General features: G+C 44.1%; 1 protein-coding gene across 1 annotated transcript in view; it reads left to right on the top strand.

Annotated features, from left to right (window-relative positions):
* Positions 1-22583, top strand: part of ldlrap1b (low density lipoprotein receptor adaptor protein 1b) — a 92311-nt gene that overhangs the window by 51025 nt on the left and 18703 nt on the right. The window contains exons 3-5 of the mRNA XM_080751446.1: positions 2029-2141; positions 8776-8890; positions 11122-11194. Coding sequence (XP_080607572.1) covers positions 2029-2141; positions 8776-8890; positions 11122-11194 — 301 coding nt within the window. The remainder of the gene's footprint in view (positions 1-2028; positions 2142-8775; positions 8891-11121; positions 11195-22583) is intronic.

The following is a 22583-nucleotide window of genomic DNA, read 5'->3' as shown; positions in this document are numbered from 1 at the left end:
AGATCTGCCATTTTTGATCTTTGAATATATCTTTTTAAAAGCGAACATTTGTAACTCAAATATTTGCTGTCTGGCGGGTCCCTGGAACAACACATTTTGAAATGTGGGGGGGGGGGGGTCCGTGGCCAAATACATGTGATATTGGGGGTCCTCAATCTGGCTAGCCATCGTTAAAGAAAAGGGAACGCCCTCTCTGTCTGTTCCTCTTATATCAGAGTCTGTCTTGAGAGATTAGGGGGATCTTGACATGAAAAAGTATGAGAACTACTGATTTGAGAAGACATGTAGAATATTCAAAGACTTGTCAAAAATAGCGGATATACAAGGTTGCAGCGTGGCACTCTCGCTTGTATATCTGCTATGTTTAAACATAAAAAAAGCATCAAATAATCGTTAAAGTAATTATGCATTCCCGGTCTTAAGAGGCTAATGAAGTTAGAGGCAGCCGGACAGGGAGGCGGACAGGACAACGGGGGGCCCAGGACACCGCCGCAGCATGGAGGGACCAGCATGCGATGGGACTAATCACTTTTTGGCTGCCCTTGATGGCCTTAGTGAGAGGATAACGCTAGGCTGCTAAACGGGATGACATTTTTAACCTCTCATATGGGAGTCATGTTTAGCGAGGTCAGAGGATAAAAAACATTTTAGATCAGGTTAATCCACAATTGTCGCACCTTTAATTTAGAGCCCGACCAATGCTTTGACCAGTATATTGTATAGGCATTGGAATTGCCCTCACAATTCGATTCGATTACGATTCACTAACTAACGATTCGATTCCATTATACCATACATTGATCCATCACATTTTTCTCTATTATTGCACATATTTCATCAGTCAATACAAGCAGTCAGATATACGGAATACAGTATTTTTGCCAAAAATCTAAATAGCTATGAATTTATGGGTTCACTACTTGTTATTTTATATTTGTACCAACAGTCAAAACAGCACATTATAGGCCAACAGTGCTGCAATTTTACATTGGTCTGACTGACACGCATTATGCTGAAGCCCTATTCTACAAGACTCACAACATACCACATTAAAAATACAAATGTTTGCCTATAATGACATGCCCAAAATAATTAAGGACACCAGGTTAAAATTGATTAAAAATCAGGACACATGGGCTGCATAATGACCAATACGTGCTCTACTTTGATCATTTGTTGATGCTCGTGTTTTATTTTTAACTGTATGTGTGGCGTGGGGTCACTGGGGTGATATAATTTATTTACGGATTGATATTCTTTTAGAGGCGTCTGTTAGGCTTTAACATCTGTTTTGGTCGAGGGGAAGTTTATTTTTTATTTTTACATCTGTTTTGGTCGAGGGGAAGTTTTTTTTTTTTTTTTTAATTTGATGACAGGAAGTCCATTTTTGCAACTTAATCTTTGTTGTGTGTGTTTCACTTTCATTCGGGGGTTTTGATGGACTGTCTTGATTTATGCTGCATAGTCGTAACTGGAATTGGCATTAAAATAGGATGATTGCATTGGATATGTTGATAGCACGTGTACATTTGTTGAATGTATTGTTATATCGTCGTTCTCGGGTGGAAACCTTGTATGTCCAAAACCGTTCGTTTTGCATTCATCATTTTAAAATTGATTTAAACTAATGAAAACAGCCGATCTACAAGCACACAACGCCTCGCGGTGTGCGAGGCGTTGTGTGCTTGTAGATCTGCCGTTTTCACTACTTCTGCGCGACGGCCTTTAATGATGAAGCAGGGCTTTACTTAGCGAAAAACATACACATTTGAAACTTAGGAGATACAAGGTTTCTGCCCGACAGTGACGATATGTGTGTATATTTTTTTTGTATTGCTTATCTAACCCTCCGTCTCTCATCTCTCCTCTCGTTCTCCTTTCGCCCTCTCTCACTCCCTCTCTCACTCGCTTTCATATTCTGGCTTTTTTTCAATCACTGCCTTTTGTCTTTCTACACACAAACTCACATTCACTCTCTCTCTCTCACACACACACCCCCCCCCCCCCCTCTCCTCCCCTCCCTTGCAGGCCAAAGCCAGCGGCAAAAAGCTCCAGAAAGTCACGTTAACGGTTTCCCCGCGGGGAATCATCCTGTACGACAGTGCCTCCAACCAGCTGATTGAAAACATCTCCATATACAGGTCAGTCGTGGCGTCCTTGGCACCATTATTTATGGTTCCGTCTGGTCCTGATATAATTCTGTGTCCTCGGCTGCACTGGGCGGTCCCCCCCCCCCCTGTCCCCCCTCCCCCTCCCCCGCCCGCGCTCGTGAAATACCATCACACTCGGCTCGTAGTTTTTTTTTTCACCCTGCAATATAACAAAAGTTGTTTTCCCCCCCTTTGCGCTCGCACCTCATCCATCTCGTCCAGGCTCAGGACGTGGGGATATGTGCCAGGGGTGTCGCACCGAATTCTGGGCCCTGGGTGCAAGGATTCACTCACGTTTTGTGCTTTAGTTATTGAAAAATAGCAGATATACAAGCTCGCAGCGCGGCACCGAGTGCCGCACTGCGAGCTTGTAGATCTGCTATTTTTGAAAAATCATGAAAATGTGTGCCTTTCAAGTCTTTGAATATTTCAATTCCTTATAAGGTTTTTTGAAAAACCTATGTTTCTACAGTATGTCTGTGGTGCTCAAACTTTTTCATGTGAAGGACCCACAAAATGATATGTATTTGGCCACGGACCCCCATTTCAAAATATTTAGTTCCAGGGACCCCCCAGAAGCAAAGTTTTACTTATAAATTAAAAAAGACATATATTCAAAGGTTTGCACACAACTTTTCAAAAATAGCAGATCTACAAGCTCGCAGCGTGGCACTCGCAGCGTGGCACTCGCAGCGTGGCACTCGGTGCTGCGCTGTGAGCTTGTAGATCTGCTTTTTTACTATAGCTAAAGTATAAAATAGTTAAGGTCCCTCCACCTTGGGCCCTAGTAACTCAATCCCACTTTCCTCCCCTTGTGACGCCACCTGGAGATGTGTAGCGCTCTGGCTTGCGCACGAGAGTGAAATCCTCCACCGCACTTCTCAGCCCTCTCCCAAGCTCTCTAGAGTCCCGCTATGAACAGCTGTTTGTCCGAGCTTTCACCCCGATTATGATCACAGGCTGACACATAGACGCACAATGAAACACCTTTTTTGAACATGAAACTACTGCGCTGTACCGTGCCTGCCACAGCTTGCTCATGAAGTTGACTCTGCACCGAAAAAGGGAAAAAAAGCCTAAAGCCCACGATTGACTCGGCCAGCTTACCTCGCTCTACAAAGATACCATGTTCGTGAGTCTTAAGTACAGTATCTGGGAGGAGAAATTACATTTTTCTTTTATTCTGGTGGGAGTAGGCCTAACTCTAATTATTCGTTTAATCTAGTAGGCGTAGGCCTAAGTCTAATTATTTCTTCCAGCAGATGCAGAACAGCCAGTTCTGTCATGTTGTTTTCCAAGAGTTGTCTCACTGATCATATTTTATGTTGTTCGTGCAGCGACTTGGAATGTAACCTGGAATGCAAAGAGTATCTGTTTTGGAGTCCCTTGTTTTCATTTCTTTTTTTTTTTACATCCACGTGTTTCGCAGATGTTGTCTCTTGCGTGGTGTTTTCATTTAACATGCATTCCCATGCTGGCTTGCAAAGATGTGTCAAGAAGCAAATTAACCACTTAAAGGGATAATTCACCCAAAAAAAAAAAAAAGGTTTTTCTATTGATTACTCACCCCATGGAGACTTGAATACATGGATATCTTTTAGTTTTTGTCGCATTCCTAAGCCAATAACATGATGACCAGCAGTGGCTCCCTATGGAGACACAAGACTCCTTTATTCCCTATGGAGACACAAAGAGTCTCCTCAAATTATTGGATTAGGAATTCGACAAAACCAAAAAAAGACTCCATGGGGTGAGTAATCGATGGAAGAAAAGTCATTTGGGGAGTGAACCCTAACCCTGTATGCGATGCGAGAGTGCGGTCTAGCCAACGCCAACTCTCACATACCAGCTCTATATTTGGTCCACTCCTTTTTCCACCTTGACATCAAGTCTCTTTGCTGAAAATAGCCGATCTACAAGCACATAAGCTTGAGCATTGCATCCCCTCATGACGGGGACGCTAGCGTTAATGTGGTTAATTCCACAGGCATTTCTGTTTTCCCATGTCGTTCCTCCACATTCAGATTCAAATCACCGCTAAATTTTGTGCTTCTCGCACGGCAGAATGGGGGAGCAGAAGGGGAGACGTGTCGTCTCGCACAGCCTTTTGCATGGCAATTAAAAGGCCGCAGACGTGAGGTGCGTCCAGCTGTGACCTCAGGGCGGCGCGGAGACATAAAGCAGTCGGCCGTGTCACAACACGCCGCCCGGGCCCTCTTCTCTAAGCATCTGCTCCGAAGATGGACGAGCAGTAAACGAAATGGATTTGCCTAGACACCCAATTTACCGAGGCTCTCTCTCTCTCTCTCTCTCTCTCTCTTTCTCTCTCTCTCTCTCTCTCTCTCTCTCCAGCATCTGTCGTAAATCTCATACGTGTTGCTCGGAGCGCAGCTGTGGCTTTTTAGAAGTCCCCCAAAAACTCTTCCTTTCTTAGTTTACGCCTTGCATTTTTTATGTCCCTTACAAGTAGGTCGGGAGCAGAGTTGGGATCCGTTACTCCAAAAAGTAGTGCACTACATATTACATATTACCTCTGAAAAAAGTAGTGCCTTACACTACTTCATTACTTCCTGGAGAAAGTAACTTGTTACACTACTCGTTACACTACTTTTGCGTTACTCCATAAAAAAGCCTGAGATGCATTGCCAACATATATTAGATGTATTAAATATTTATTATATATTATTATAATATCTAATACAATACAGTTATGTTGTTCAATGAGGTGAGCAGGGCTCACTGGTGGTCATTTGAATGAGGGTAATAATAATAATACGAAGTTATAATAATTAATCAAAATTATAATAATTAAATTATTTCTGAGCCCCTGTGGCCTTATTTAGCTCAAGCTCACATATGAGTTTATTCATTTATTTATGGACATACAAGGTTTCCACCTGACATTATATAGCCTATAGTTCTGTATCCATATGTCAGTCAGTTTAAGCAGATTTCATTCCATTTGGCTCCTATGAATTTTCCAGTCCAGGGGTGGACATGACCTGGCGGAGATTCTCCCCCCACAGAGCGCAGCAGGTCATAGTAATTATTATAATTTGTATTAGTAAGTAGGTAGTTCTGTAGTCAAATACAGCTGGGGGGCTTATTACCCCAGGGGGGGCCTATTCCCCCACTCTACCCTACTGTAGCGGGCGAAAGTGATGGAACTACAATGAGATGACTCCGTGTGCAGCAGAAGCACTAAAACAATGTCAAACTAATTCTAGCAGCGGAAAACTTCCCATTTGCTTAAAAAAGCAACATAACAGCGATGGTTTTGCATAAGGAATTATTAATTGTCCGTCATCATCAGCTCATGTCAGAGTCTCAGAGCAAAGGTGAGGTGCTCTTTTTCCCTCTCTCTCTCAGCCTACCGTACATTTCCAGTAGGCTAATTCATTCTTGTGGCTCGCTGGATATTTAATACTCACTATTTGGGGGTTTTAATGTATCTTGTCACGTGTAGGATATTAATCTAGGCTGTGATTCAAACGTCGGCTTTGCGCACCTCGTGATGCGCTGCCGTGCCACTCTTTTTTTCTCTTTTCTCTCTCTCTCCCTTTCTCTCATAGGCAAAAGGTAACTCATTTCTTTGCTTGATATTATAAATATCCGTATTTGGGGGGTTTGCTGTTTTTAGTCCCTTGTATTAATCTATATGCGATGGTTATCAAATGTCGGGTGGCTGCTGGCTGCTGCTTGATTGCCACAGTGTCACCGTGACCTGCTGCTGCGCTGACAATCAAATGTGTTTGATTACCTCTTCTTTGGTTAGTTATTTTAGAGAAATGGCAGTTCCAATGTTTTAAAAGACAAGTGATGATGTTTAGGCCTACAATCGGTTCCTGCTGAAGGCAGAAGCAGAAACTGCAGGCACGAAAGTAGCGAGTAGCGAGTAACGCGACCAGGCAGTATTTGTAGTGTTATTATTATTTCGGAGGAGTAGTACCGTTACACTACTCGTTACCGAAAAAAGTAGTATTATTACAGTAACGCGTTACTTTGTAACGCGTTACACCCAACTCTGGTCGGGAGTGGCTTATTCATTAGTTAACTGTTTGTCTCGTCTTGTCCAGTGGCGTCAGTTCAGAAAAAGCTAAGGTATGGCAACATGACTGGTGTCTTGTGTCTCTTCGCACACGTGCAAGACACCAGTCATGTTGCCATACCTTAGCGACAGGCATGATATATTTATTTTAAGAAGAAGTACATATAATATATTTATATATATACCTAAAATATAATTATAATATCTTGTTAAAGTGAACATTTTGTTAAATTTTGCATTTGTAGTTATTTTACTGTAATTAACCAACGTAATAACCTGCACAGATAGACAAAGAGACATTCATGGATTCATATTTAGAACTAACTTTTATCTTCCCCCTGGACCCAGGGTATGGCAGCTGCATACCCCTGCCATACCCAATTGACGCCCCTGTCTGAGTACTTTGGAGGAAAGGAACGGCAGATGGCTGACATCCATTATGGCCCTCACCTGTTGTTCTGGGTCTCCCACCCGACCGGCCAATGTGCTCGTCACTTTTAGGTCTCAGGATGATCACATAATCAATCACAATGCTGTCATGGAGCAATTTTCTTTATCCCCAGTTTAGTCCGTATAAAGTCTCTGCCCGTGTGCATTGTCCCCGTCACTACTAACCCCTACTGGTTGTTCTGTGCAGGAGGTAGACCACCACACGTGTCCTCTGTTACACTTGGAGTCACCAGCTGCTTCTTTTCACCTGACAGTGAGGGCTTTCAGCGGGAGGACGAAACGCATGTGGAGGAACACGCTATCCCTCCCTGTTCCGCTCCCTGCTGAAAGAGCTAGCGCCCCCGAACCCACCTGTAGGAGTCGCTAGCACCCTCCCCTGGCAGATTCTTTATCGCGAGCAAGGCCAATTGCGTTCATTTGAGTGCCCGCCCTAGTTGGGAAATGGAAAAGAGGAAATCTAACCCCAGTCACCGTGCTGGTTGGCACGGGAGAGTGTTTTTTGCAGGTTGTTCAGTCCGAGTGTATCAAAAAAGCAACTGTGTTAAGGCAGCGGAAGCTTGTGATTGGCTGCGCGGAGGTGACGAAGGTCTAGGGGACGGAGATACACCTAAACCTAACCTTAAACCTAACTAACCTCAGTAAAACTAACACTGGTGAATGCTAACCTGGTGAAATACTAACCTGCAGACACTGGTGAATGCTAACCTGGTGAAATGCTAACCTGCCTACGCTGGTGAATGCTAACCTGGTGAATGTTAAACTGGTCGGACCAACGGTGCTTAACCCAGTTGCTTTATTGATACACTCGGACTGAAAGACCTGCAAAAAATACTCTCCCGGTTGGCACGCCAACACTTACTTTTTCTTTTAAGAACATTACTTGTTCTGAAAGAAGCTGTAGCTGACATGCTGACATCTGTAGTTCAGGACTTAAGATTGGAAAAGTCATGCAGGGCATTGGACTACGAAACACAAAATAAATAGCAATCCTGCAGCTGCAGCTCCCTCCTCCATTATGCGTGTGTAATGAAAGCAAAGGCAACACGGCTTACAATTGCATAGCCTCGTTTGCACATTTTATCCTTTTTCATAAAATGTATTTGCCTGCACTTTAAAAAGTGAGCCAGGTCCCAGCTATATTGCTGCTGAGTCAGTGTTGAAGTCTTGCTCAAGCCACATTGCGTGATGCCACATGAAATTACGGTTAAATTGCACAGGGGAACTGGTTAACGGCAAGAACACTTTTTCTTTCAGCAATTTGCGGGGAGAGTGAAGGGGAGTGGCAATGGAGAAACATAAACATATAATTGATTGTTGCTTCACTGCGTCATTGCAGCGCTGAAAGAAAAGTTGAGGCCAGCTCAACTTTGAGTTGTGCCAAGTCACACCTGTCATGTGGCCAAGAGTCGAGCGTCACTTTGTTACTGGCTTCCATTGAAAATGACTTGCAGGCTGTTGCTTTGTCGCCGCTAGTGTGAACGCAGCATGAGACCAACCGTACAGCTGTTTGAGTAGGGATGGAGCTCAAAACAAGGGTAGCCCGATAACCCGATAACAGATTTATTGAGTACCCGGTATCAATAAGCTTTGGGCTTATCAAGCTTGTTATCGAGCATAGCGCCATGATGTCATGTTTAAACAATCAAGACAAGAGGCGATCAATACATTATTACATTACTATCCATAAAGCCATTTAACACTTATTGCACACTAATGAATTATTGTTTTGACGATATTTAATGATAATCTTTAATGATATTTGTTACTTTTGTCAGTTGTCCTCTTCATAGATGGTGGTCAGCCACAAACTCACAGTCACAACTGGCCAATAAAAAAGATGCCAGTTAGGTTCAGAATTTGCCATCTCACATCTTTCCACAAAATATCATAAACCGCTCAATAGTGGGCTCGATAAAAAGCCTGGATCAATAAGCAGCATCGATAAGGTGCTCATTATCAATAAAAAATTAACAAGCTCCATCCCTATGTTTGAGTTGGTAATTCTATTTATGTATGGAGCAGTAGAACTGACTAAATCAGATTTGTCGGCTCACTTAAGGGCTTGGAATGAAGTTGCCTGCTCCATTTTCATCTGTGAAAAACGTGTCTCATGTGTTTCCCTTTCAGAATATCCTACTGCACAGCAGACAAGATGCACGATAAAGTGTTTGCCTACATTGTCCAGAGCCAACAGAACGAGACTCTCGAGTGTCACGCCTTCCTCTGCACAAAAAGGAAAGTGGTAAGTCAACAGCCACTGTTAAAATTATGTTTCTACCCCTATGCCTAGTACTGTATGTGCACGCACACTGTGCACACACACTGTATTCGCCCAGCTATTCATGTGAGCTCAGTTGAAGCGCTTTCTCATTGTCGACACCGGAGAGAATTCACAGCCAATCATGGTCTGTATTGTAGGCCAGTGATTCTCAAACCTTTTCATGTCAAGGACCCCTAAGTTAATGTATATTTTGCTGCAGACCCCCATCTAAAAAAATATTGTGTGCCAAGGACCCCCATACAAGATTTGTAGTGTTAAAGATTTATGTATACCGATGTATATTAAAGTGTTTAAATTGATATTGATATACAGTATATAAGTAATTTTATTGGGGACCTGCTAGGGGTCCCCGGACCCCACTTTGAGAACCCCTGCATTATACTGCATTACTATCAAACATTTAACTGGGGACCCCCTGAAACCCTCTCAGGGACCCTGGGGGGTCCCCGGATCGATCCCACTTTTTAGAACCACCGCCGTAGGCAACATGCAGGCAGGTCAGCCTCGGTTCAACCCTTCCTTTTAAACTGACCTTTAAGAATACCTGTGTTGAGCATACGCAGGGGCCTTAATTATTTCATGATTTAACTGTTGAAAAATAGCAGATATACAAGCTCACAGCGCGGCACCGAGTGCCGCGCTGCGAGCTTGTAGATCTGCTATTTTTTAAAAGTCGTGAAAATGTGTGCAAATCTTTGAATATAAATTATGTATTTTTTTAAGCGAACATTTGTAACTCAAATTTTGCTTCTGGGGGGTCCTTGGAACTAAATATTTTGAGATGGGGCTCCGTGACCAAATACATATCATTTTGGGGGTCCTTCACATGAAAATGTTAGAGCACCACTGACATTTTTCAAAAAGACCTTAGGATTTGAAATATTCAAACTGCACACATTTTCAAGATTTTTCAAAAATAGCAGATCTACAAGCTCGCAGCGCGGCACTCGGTGCCGCGCTGTGAGCTTGTATATCTGCTATTTTTCAATAGCTAAAGTACCCAGGGCCCCGAATTTGGTGCGACACCCCTGAGTGTACGCCTTCGCTCGTACAACATGACCCGCTGTACTGAACTGTATCACATGCTACTGTATGTGATGGGAGCGAGCGGGGGGAGGGGGAGCCTGTGGTTTTCTCTCCTCATGCCTCTCCTTCCTCCCCCCTCACCCCCTCCCAAGGCTCCCTGGGAGGTTTCGCTGAATGACGCCTCCCTTCCTTCCCCTGGCTAATTTGGTTCTGGACGAAAGGCCACATATCCTCTGAGCTTGTATATAAACAACATGTCATAGAGACAAGAAGTTTGCCCGCAAACTCCCGCCCCCGCACCGTCCAAGACAACCGTTGAGGATCTCCTTTTTTGTGTTTGTCATTGGTTCCTGTTTTTTATTTTTTGTATTTTTTAGTTATACTGTATTATGTACACTGGCTTCTATATTTCATTATTATCTCTGTGTCCCCCTCTCTCTCCCCGTCTGTCTCTCAATTCAATTCAGTTCAATTCAATTCAATTGAATTCAATTGAATTCAATTGAATTCAATTCAGTTCAATTCAATTGGCTTTATTGGCATGACATTTTGCAAATGTTGCCAAAGCACAAATACAATTATGACAAACATAACAATATAAATCAACATATAAACGTTATTACAGGCACAAGGCCCACAGGGTAGAAAACGATACATTACAAAAAAAATAACAATAAAAGACAAACAGTACATTGACCCAGCCCCACCGAGCCTAAAAAAGGCATTCATGCCAGTGTCCTCTAATGGTAGACGTGTACCTGACAGAGCTACATCCAGGGTCTGACATGTGACCTATTAATCCATTAAAGGATCGATCCAGTCTGCACATGAACTTGTATGTCAGGTTCCTCAACAGAGCCATGAAGGTGGTCAATGAAATTACAGTACATCAACAAAGGAGATGGTGTGGTAAAGTAAAACATGGTATACTGTATATGTGTCCTACTGGTTGTCCCTTTTCTTGTGGCAGGAATTTACATATTTTGCAGCTAAAACTGCACATTCTTTCTGTTCTCCCAAAAGGAGTATCAATTTCTCCTTTTCTGTCATACTTCTGGATTCTGGGCAAATTATTTCAACTTTTAGAAAAAATTCCTCCCTAATATTGGTGTATTTTTTTTACATTGTGTACCCTCTGTCTCTGTCTCTCTGTCTCCCGCCACCAGGCTCAGGCGGTGACGTTAACGGTGGCCCAGGCCTTCAGAGTGGCGTTTGAGTTTTGGCAGGCTGCCAAGGAAGGTACGCATGGTTGAACCCCCCCAACCCCCCTCCCCCCAACCCCTGATGGCTGGAGGATTGTGACGGATGTCTCGTGTTCCACGAGCGGAACCGTTCCTCTCCTCCTACTCGCCTCCCCCTTCCTCTTATCCTCTTTTGTGCTGTCTCTCTTTCACTGACACCCCTCTTCTCTCTCTCCATTTCATTCATTCACCCTCGGGTCTCCCCCGGGTTCCACACATGCTTATACGGACAGTAACCGTTCTCTCCTCTACTTTCATCCCGGTCTGGCTTAGCCACGCGATCAGAGATCTCTGCATACTGATACGTGCGTCTGGGGCAGGGGTGTAGTTGTCCCGATTTAAAATTAAGCAAACACGGAAATGAAAGTTCCCATGATTGGCAGCTAGTTGCGCGGTTCTGGCACCAGAAGCAACATGTTCTTCATAGAATTCCTTTCATTTCCCCCGAACTTTTACATTTGATTTTCTTGCCTTAATAAACATTGTCCTAAATACTTTATGGTTCCTGTCGCTAGTTTCAAGCCTCGTTTCAATCACCATGATATGCGTTTTGTGAAAATATGGTCCAATTTATATTATATTTAATGTTATAGCAGGGTATGCTGTAGAAGGGGCTTGTGATCATAGGCTTGTGATGATTCTTCTTCGTGTGCTTTATTTTCGGCAAGCTCAAGACAATGTCCCATGTATTCACCTGCAGTTGCATGTGACCGTTGGCAGCCATACCATTTCTACCATTGAACGTTGGTTCTTACAATGATGGCGTCACACATACAACGGCCAGAAAAGCTTCATTTGCGCAGCATAGAAACCAATGGCTTTCCACTGTCCATATTTTTTTACAGTCTATGGTCTGGGGACGTAACATTCAACGTGGGCCAGTGGTTCTCAAACTTTTTTTTGTGTCACAGACCCCAAAATATATATACATTTACCTGCGGACCATGAGAAGAACACAATCTTGTATTCTGGATGCTTAGGACATCCAGAATACAAGATTTATTTTTCAAAATGATTCAAAATCTTCTAGACATTAACAAAACCTTTCAAAAATGGCAGATGTACAAGCGCTGTGAGCTATAGATCTGCTCATTTTGAATAGTCAACAGAACTGAGGTTTCCCGGACACTATGCCAACAATAAATTCTCCGGTCTAAACCTGGACTTAAGCCTTGACCTCTGTGGTGCCATCGGCACGCAGGCACGTGCGCGACTGCGCGCGCACACACACACACACACACACACACACACACACACACACACACACACACACACACACACACACACACACACACACACACACACACACACACACACACCCCAGATTGATTGATTGAGTGGTCCCTGTGTTGCTCAGCTATTGCCCAGGGTCCAGTGAAACCTGGTTTACTTTAATGCACCCTCTTTATTAGGTCATGGTCAAACTAAAGGCTCCTTCCTACAGCATGGGTCTTCAACAGGGGGTCCGGGACCCCTAGGGGGTCCTCAGAGTTACTACAGGGGGTCCTCCACATCTTTGAGTGATAGAAAGTTTATTTTTCTCCTTTTTTATATTAACCTCTTGAACCCTAGTGTCCATATTCCAAGAACTTTAGCCAAAAATGGCAGATCTACAAGCTTGTAGATCTGCTATTTTTGGCAAAGAGGTTTAGTTGTAGAGGGGGGAAAAGAGCAGACTAAGTACATAGTGAAAGGTCAAGTTTATTAAGTATTGACGGTTCAAGTCAAGTGTTTAAATATCTGAAAACACAAATTGACACTGATGATTGTGCTGTCAAACAATGAAACTATATGGAATCTATGAAAAGGTTGTGGGGGTCCCTGCTTCATCTCTCTCTCAACTAAGCTCAAGGGGTCCTTGGCCTGAAAACTTTGAAGACCCCTGCCGTAGAGATCCTACAGTATACGTATGGACAGAACAGAGCGGGTGGGCCGAGGAGTGCCTGCCTGGGTCCACCCATCTAGTAAAATTCTGTCTCTCTGTAGAGCAGTGGTTCTCAACCTGTGGGTCGGGACCCCCAGGTCCCCCCAATTATTTTGGGGGGTCCCCAGATGATGCAGCCTTGTTTTCTCTATCAACAGCAAACAAGCCAACATAAAGTTTAAGTGTATAGAGGGTATCTGCACGTTTCTAAAGTGACAACTTAAGGACTTTTTATACCTCTAAAATGACAAATTAAACATTGGCCAAATTGTCAAATATTAGTTCAGAAATTGTGAAAATAGCCGATCTACATGCTCACAACGCCTTGCAACGCGAGGTGTTGTGAGCATGTAGATCTGCCATTTTCACAATAGAACCGTGTTATTCAAAATGTAATGCCTCAACTCTTAGTGCTCGTCAGGGTGGGGGGTCCCCCAGTTAAAATATGATTATTTTGGGGGGTCGCGGCCTGAAAAGGTTGAGAACCACTGCGGTAGAGAAGAGGGCTCATTTTTGGTGGGAGCTTTGAAGTAACCAGCGATATTTTCTCCTACTGCCGCATGAAAACCACCACCTCATCAAGTATTTATAGTTTAATTTTTCCGTTTGATATAGAACTTCTAAAAAGTAAAAACACGGGTCTCCTTTTGAGACAGAGCTTTACGAGTGTCCTCGCCTCCCCAGCGATAGTAACTGAATCGAAAAATTAATTTTAATTAGCAATGATCTACTATATCGATTTGCAAAAGCAAATATTGTGTTGTTTGGCAAATAATCTGTATCGAATAGTTTTGCCAAACTAAGTATTTGTGCCTTGTATTTAGCAATTTAAAATTGAATTGAATCGTATCGCCATAAATGAACCAATATCGCCCATGTATCGTATCGTCAACCATGTATCATGATACGTATGGTATCGTTAGGCAGGCACGTGCACACATAGACATGAAAGGGGGCTTGAGCCCCTGCCCTTTTATCCGTCTGTAAAAAGTGCCCTCTCCAGACCATGAATGCAGTTTTTACTATGGTGAAAGAAATGAAAACACTCTCCTTTCCATGCCATACCGTCCTGAAGGCAGCATTCAAGAGAATTGCCTTGTCCAAACTCTCCTGAACTTGAATGCAGCATCTTATGTTGAAAGAATTGCCCTCTCTGTGTAGAAATCTGTTACGCCACATCTCCAGTATTGACTTGATTATGCTATATAGTTCAGTGTGGTATCAGGAACTGAAAATAGCCGACCTCCAAGCTCACACCGTGTTGCACTTGGAGGTCTGCTATTTTCGATATTTCACCAAAAGGCACCCCTTTAGAAATTTCAGCCCCTGCCTCTCTAACATTCTCTGCACGTCCCTGCCCCTAGGCGCGTAGGTGACACGCAGCAAAGTGCTGCGTAAGGCAGCAAGGCAGCAGGTGTCACATGCAACCAGCCCTGGGCCCTGCAGCTCGGCGGAACATGCGTGCAATTTACTGCACGTGTGACTCCTATGTAAATGTGATGGCCTGAGGAGTGTGTGAGTGAGAGTGTGGGCTTCAGTGTCCGTATCGCCTCGCCTTCCATGTCCTGCCTTGAGCATGAATTATACTGGCGAATAATTATACTGCTGAAAATAGGCCATCTATACTGTATACTGCAAGCTCACAACGCATAGAGCTTTGAGATTTCAACATTTTCAGGCTGCGACCCACCCAGAATAACCATATTTGAACTGGGCTCCGCTCTCCAAAAAATTATCATATTTTAACTGGGGACCCCCCACCCTGACAAGCACTGGGAATTGTTGGAGTAGAGGCGTTACATTTAGTTTGACCAACAGGTTGAGAACCACTGATCTATACTCAAAACATTGTTTATTTAAAACCGAAATAAATGATAATGATTAAAAAAAAAAAAAAAAACGATCAGCAGCTGTCCTCAGTCTCTTCTTCGGCTTATCTAAAAGGATCATTCTCTCAACCGTCTGAACCGGAAGTGCTTCTGGTAGCTTTTCGTTCTCTATAGCCAAATTCCCGTTCACTTTCATTGTAGGAGGAGGCGTTAGCATAGCATCTCTCTGTAATGTTTTCGACCAGATAAAAGTTGACATGGGGGCTTCATACGGACTGGATTACATTTGTTTACCTCGATGTGCACGGATCGTGCACGGGAAGCGCACGGGGGGGAAGACGACTCGGCCAAAATCCCCACTATATGCCAATGCAGATCGAGATACTTCTGGTGGAAGACAAAACAAAGAACGGTGCCATCCTAGAAGGACGGGGGGCGCGCTGATGCTTATAATCATAATATTATGTCTCAGATCATAATACAATAATAGAAATTTCCGGCTAGTCCACGACAAGCCATTCTGGCCAGGCTGGGAAAGTGTTAAGCTTATAGATCGTCTGTTTTCATCGCACGGCCACTGCTAAGTGCGCTGGCGCCTCACGTTGCACCCCGCCGCGCATCATGGAAGTGCACCGTTTCGCCGTCTTGTCTGATTCTACACCTGGCAGCTCCCGAATCCCCCTGTCAGACTGCTGTTTTCTTTTCCCTGTCTAAACTGCTCCTACCCCCCCCCCCCCCCCATAACCATTACTCCTCTGTTTATCACCATCAGGGAGACGGGTGAAGAGTAGGGATGGGACGATTCGCGATATTATCATTTATCGTGATAAAAAACACTCACAATAATCATATCGTGGAGATTTTATTTATCGTGATATGGTCCTCCGTCATGCACTGGGATCAATTCACCTTTTATTTGCTGAGCTGTATATCCGGTACCACTTAAAACCTCTATAATTGGTAAAAGGTACTTATAATATACGTATGTATTTGATTTTTGTTCCACTCTCTGTCAAACGTCTTTGCCAAAAAATAGCCGATCTACAAGCTCACCACGCGTCACATTGTGACCTTGTAGATCTGCAATTTCTTGGCAAACGTTCCGCCCCAGGATGATAATGGATGTTTGGGATATTTTGATTATCGTGATAATATCGTAAATCGCGATTTCTTTGGTCACAATAATTGTGATATGAAATTTTCATATCGTCCCATCCCTAGTGAAAAGAGAGAGAGAGAGGATGGGGGGGAAGGGGAGGAGGAGAGAGGGCAAGGAAGCATGAGCGGGGGGAAGAGGGGTGTGTGTGTGTGTGTGCGCACTCAGCTCTACTGGCAGCTCGGGTGACATTGATCCCGTCTTGGTGAGAAAACGAGAGTGAGGTTATTTACACAGTACAGTACACACACTCTCTCACTCTTCCACATTTATATCCCTCTCTTTTAAGTACCATTTATGGCCATTTTGATATATTATTATTTTTTTATTTGAGAAAATTGCCTCTTTATTTCGTTGTTGTTGGGTGGAAACCTTGTATCTCCAAGTTTCAAATGTGTACGTTCTTTCGCAAAGCAAAGCCCAAAGCAACGCCTCGCGGTGCTGTTTTCACTAGTTTAAATCATTTTTAAAATGATAAATGCAAAACAAGCTGTTTTTAACAAGGTTTTCACCCGACAACGACGATTTGCATTTATTTTCCCTATGCCTTTAGATCCAGTGAGCTCTGCTCCGCACTATATACGCTCCGTTTAGGTTCTCCACCGTTTCCTAGTACATACATCACAGGAATTGCAAATTAGCGCACATGCTTCTCCACAGCCGCCCTCGTTCACCTTTATCTGTCTAAGTATATTTCCATCTCTCTCTCGCTCGCTCTTCACTGGCCTTCCCTTCCCCCTCCATGTCTTACTATTCCATTTCCCTTCATCTCTTTCTCTCTCTCTCTCTCTCTCTCTCCCCCAACGCATTGTTCGGGGGGGGCATGTGCGTAACCCAGGGAGGTGCAGAGAATGTTAGAGGGGCAGGGGCTGAAATATCTAAAAGGGCCTTTTGGTGAACATATCGAAAATAGCTGCGACGCGTTGTGAGCTTGGAGGTCGGCTATTTTCGATGCTTGATATCACACCGAACTAAGCATTATCAAGGTAATACTTTTGAGCATGGATTTCTACGCAGAGAGGGCAATTCTTTCAACATAAGATGCTGCATTCAAGTTCAGGAGAGTTTGTTGGCATGGCTTGGAAAGAGGGCATTTTTTTTCACGACAGTGAAAACTCCATTCATGGTCTGGAGAGGGCACTTTTTACAGACGGATAAAAGGGCAGGGGCTCAAGCCCCCTTTGATGTCTGTGTGCACGTGCCTGGCGTAACTCATCCAATTTGCCGGGCTGTGTTTAGGGCTCTCGTTTCGACAACAATATAGCTGATGAAGGGAGTGCGAAGGCGTAGCGGGGGGGGGGGGGGGGGGGAGGGGGGGGTGGAGTGGGGGAGAAATGGAGGGAGGAGGAACATCAAAAAGAACTAACGGCGCTCTCGTGTGGCAGCGGCGGAGGAGGGAGCGAGATGGGAGACGATAGAAGTCTGTATTAGAGACGGTTCCAGGCCCCCGGAGGAACACAGAGTTGTGTCTCTCTACTGTATGTCTAGTTAATAGTGGTGTAAAGTAACAAGTACATTTACCTAATATGAACATATATGGGCTTTCTGATATGCCCATATATGGAGATCTCTTAACTGTAAGCCCTTGTCCCTTTTATGCCCATATATGGATATCCCTGATGTCATCCGTATATGCCCATATATGGGCTTTCTAATATGCCCATATATGGAGATCTCTGTATCTCCATATATGGGTATAAAAGGATACTTCAGGTCTGACATCAGGTTTGTTTATATTGGGTTGCTAGGTTTGACATCACAAACTCCATGGGCCATCTGACCTAGAAATCTATATTTGGGCATAGATGACTCATCGTGACCTCATCATGATTTCAATCGCTATAAAAGGACTCTCAGTGACATACACTCTCCACAGATAAAGCAGTCAACCAGCCTACCAGTCAACCCATTCTTTGATTACTTTGTACAACTAGATTAACTTTTCAATGGCATCCCCACTGGAATTGACCGAAATGTACGACAGACAATGCCGGTCTTATATAGGGGTCATTTGTGTACGGTGTGATGTCATACTGATGTCAGCAGTGTGATGTCATACTGATGCGGAGATATGAGCAGGGCAAAGGTGTGATGTGTGACTCAGGGACGGACGGCCGGTGGAGGTTTTGATACTAAACTGCGACCTTACGGTCGCAATCAATCTGGAAAAACAAATAACATAGGTAGACCACGCACCTAATCAGTAAAAAAAATAATGTTTCTAAAACCTAAAAATGTTATCTAGCTTCATACTGTATATGGCCATTGAGGGAAGGGGAGTGTTACAGTAGTGCTATGGGTTTAGGTGGAGTCTGAAGAGGCGAGTCTTCGGTCCACGGTGGAAGCAAGGGAGTGAGTCTGTAGTTCTAAGTGCAACATGGAGTTTATTCCACAGTTTGGGGGCCAGGTGCGAGGGTTTTGTCAGCATCCCAGTGTTGGCTGATCTGAGTGATCTTGTATTTGTATAGAAAGGTCTGCTACTACGTACAGAGTAAAATTATCCCTGGTTGGTCCACAGACATGCAGCCCTAACTAACCCAGTGGCTCTCAACCTTTTCAGGGCACTTACATCTATCTATAAATGTGAGAAGTCTCTGCGTGTCTGCGTGTGTGTCTGTCTGTCTGTAATCCACGTATCTCGAGAACCGTTCGTCCCACCGGCTTCAGATTCGACATGCGCGTTCCCCGCCGCGGCACGGAGTGCAGTGCCGGGCCTCGACCCGACCCGACGCGCGGTTTTCCCTAACCGGCATGAAACGTTCGGAATCTCCTTATGCTGGGCTGATTGTTGACATCAGGCTGTTCCGGAGGAAATCGGCGCAAGTGCTGACTCATTGTGACATCACATCATAAAAGGCTCTGACATCACGTACGCCACATGAGTCAACAAAAAATCTCTGTGAGTGTGTATGTATGTATGTAATCCGCGTATCTCGAGAACCGTTCGTCCCACCGGCATGCGCGTTCTCCATATATGGGAATAAAATGAATGCCCGTATGCGGAGCTGATGTCTGACATCAGAGTTTTCCGCAACCGGTACTGTGTGTGCAGAGATCTTCATATATGGGCAAAAAAGCGACAGAGATCTCATATATGGACGCAGATAAACAGATATCTCCATATATGGCATATATGGGCATACAATGGACGCAGAATCACAAAGATCTCCATATACGGGCATAAAAGGGACACAGACAGACAGATACAGAGATCTCCATATATGGGCATAAAATGGACGCAGATAGACAGATATCTCCATATATGGGCATATATGGGCATAAAATGGACCCAGAACTATAACTGCAGTGATCTCCATATATGGACATAAAATGGACACCGACAGACAGACAGACAGACAGACAGACAGACAGATACAGCAGACAGACAGACAGACAGACAGATACAGATATCTCCATATATGGGCATAAATGGACACAGGCAGACAGATGGTCAAAACGGGTCCTATGAAAACAGGTATAATGGGGTTTGCATTAAAGGGCGGGGCATTCATTCCCTCTTTACATTGTTCCGAGTTGGCCAGGTCGCCGACTAGGGCTGGGCCGCCCGAACCCAGCTTCTAGTTTACCTAATTGGCAGTCAACGAGTTAAATCACCTATGTCGACGGAAGTCATTCGTGACACATTTTGTGGTCGTTTTGACGTCACTTCCACATCAGTAGACAGTCTAGACACTCGTCACTGAAAGCATAAATGTGCCTTTAAAGGTCTGGCCCTCAGCCATCTGCACTTAGTCTGTCTGGACCAGTAAGACTCCCTAATCGGGAGATAAGCGACCGTTGGTCGCTTATCTCCACAAATATCACAACCTCCACCTCTCACGTCATACGGGTAGCCATAGTTACACCTGGAATGTTGAATCTCCATATATGGAGATAACCTACGCATCACACAAAGTCTGACCTCACCAGCCCATACTTGGGCATGGACGACTTATATCTCCATATACGGAGATGGCCATATATGGAGATACGATGACATCACAGAGTCCACAGCTGATGATGTGGCGTGATGTCATACAATACACAAACAAGCCCTATATAAAGGGGCAATTCTCACCAGGGAAGAGAGCATTGCCTGGAATGTTGAATCTCCATATATGGAGATAACCTACGCATCACACAAAGTCTGACCTCACCAGCCCATACTTGGGCATGGACGACTTATATCTCCATATACGGAGATGGCCATATATGGAGATACGATGACATCACAGAGTCCACAGCTGATGATGTGGCGTGATGTCATACAATAAACAAACAAGCCCTATATACTGATGCGATACGATGACATCACAGAGTCCACAGCTGATGATGTGGCGTGATGTCATACAATAAACAAACAAGCCCTATATACTGATGCGGAGATATGAGCAGGGCAAAGGTGTGACGTGTGACCGACCGACTGACGGACGGCCGGTGGAGGTTTTCATAGTAAACTGCTCCCTGACGGTCGCAATTAACACAATGTGTGTTATATGAATAGATACCAGTAAGACTCCCTAATCGGGAGATAAGCGACCGTTGGTCGCTTATCTCCACAAATATCACAACCTCCACCTCTCACGTCATACGGGCAGCCATAGTTACACCTGGAATGTTGAATCTCCATATATGGAGATAACCTACGCATCACACAAAGTCTGACCTCACCAGCCCATACTTGGGCATGGACGACTTATATGTCCATATACGGAGATGGCCATATATGGAGATACGATGACATCACAGAGTCCACAGCTGATGATGTGGCGTGATGTCATACAATACACAAACAAGCCCTATATAAAGGGGCAATTCTCACCAGGGAAGAGAGCATTGCCTGGAATGTTGAATCTCCATATATGGAGATAACCTACGCATCACACAAAGTCTGACCTCACCAGCCCATACTTGGGCATGGACGACTTATATCTCCATATACGGAGATGGCCATATATGGAGATACGATGACATCACAGAGTCCACAGCTGATGATGTGGCGTGATGTCATACAATAAACAAACAAGCCCTATATACTGATGCGATACGATGACATCACAGAGTCCACAGCTGATGATGTGGCGTGATGTCATACAATAAACAAACAAGCCCTATATACTGATGCGGAGATATGAGCAGGGCAAAGGTGTGACGTGTGACGTGTGACCGACCGACCGACCGACGGACGGACGGACGGACGGCCGGTGGAGGTTTTCATAGTAAACTGCTCCCTGACGGTCGCAATAAGTGGGGCTGTCACGATTATGACATTTTACATGACGATACATTTTCTCTCAAATGCGATTAACGATTTAATTGTGTTTTTGTAGACAATTACATTTCTGTTTGGCTTGTAGGCTTTGAAGTTGCACATAGCAGATGTGACGCATAGCCTGAATATACAAAGAAATTACTGACATATTTGACAACTTTATACTTAAAAAAAGAACATTTATAGTGGAAATAGCCGATCTACAAGCTCACAACGCGTCGCGTCTGACGGGTTCATTTGGTTCCATTTGTACACTGTCAGAGTTAAGGGGAGACCTTGAAATTATGAAAGTTTGAGAAACTCTGTTGTATAATGTGTTGGCTGCAGGCAGATATACTGCCCACTGTGCCCAGACACTTTCACGACTCGGCTGTCCCTGACGTCTGTGTTATCAGAAAATTGTTTCTGATAACCTTTTAGGTGTCTGAGAAATGGGCCGTGAAGTTGCTCAGTATAATATTTCATTTAACGTTTACGACTGGTTTAAAAGTTGTAACGACATTCAGAAGCCGAAGCACAACAACGGCCTTTCTTTTGATACAGAGATGGCTTTGCGCCCAATGTAAACGAGCCATAGTTCTTTCTTGGGTATTAGTAGACCTTGTATCTGAACTGTACTGTCTTGTGCTTTTCCTATGCAAACTGCTAATAAAGTCTTCATTCAATCAAATCAAACTTGGAGAGACTTAAAAACTTGAATAAATTCTGGGGGCGAACATTTGCCAAAAACAGCTTATGTACAAGCTCACAATGCGTTACGTTGCAACATCTTGTGAGTTTGTAGATTGTCTATTTTCGGTGACGGATATTTTGTGCAGGGGGAGGGGGGCCTAGTATAGACGCCCTGGGGGACTCCGGTCATATAAAGAATATAGGGTTTGAGTGTTTCATCAGTTAAGGCCGCGATCTGGTAAAATAATTTTAATCTAATTTGGGGTGGAATTTCCCCTTTTTATCATTAAAGTTGAGCAGTGCCCTTGAGTGACAGTCTGTGATGAGCTTTTAATCTCCGGCTGCATTAATGGAAGCATTCGTTACACTGGCTCTGTGGCCGGGCCCTTTGAACACATATCACATCTCATGCTTTCCCCAGTTTCCTGTCACAATACGCCTGGGAGAAGGAGAAAGTGCAATTAACTAGTGGTATTGTAAGGGTGTGTGTGTGTGTGTGTGGACTTAAAATCACTATCCAGATTATTTCAACTT

Source organism: Nannobrachium achirus (genome assembly GCF_963921795.1).
Source record: "Nannobrachium achirus genome assembly, chromosome: 20".
Classification (NCBI taxonomy): Eukaryota; Metazoa; Chordata; class Actinopteri; order Myctophiformes; family Myctophidae; genus Nannobrachium; species Nannobrachium achirus.
Note: the sequence above shows the minus strand (reverse complement) of the source record. Positions and strands in the feature narration are given on the sequence as shown.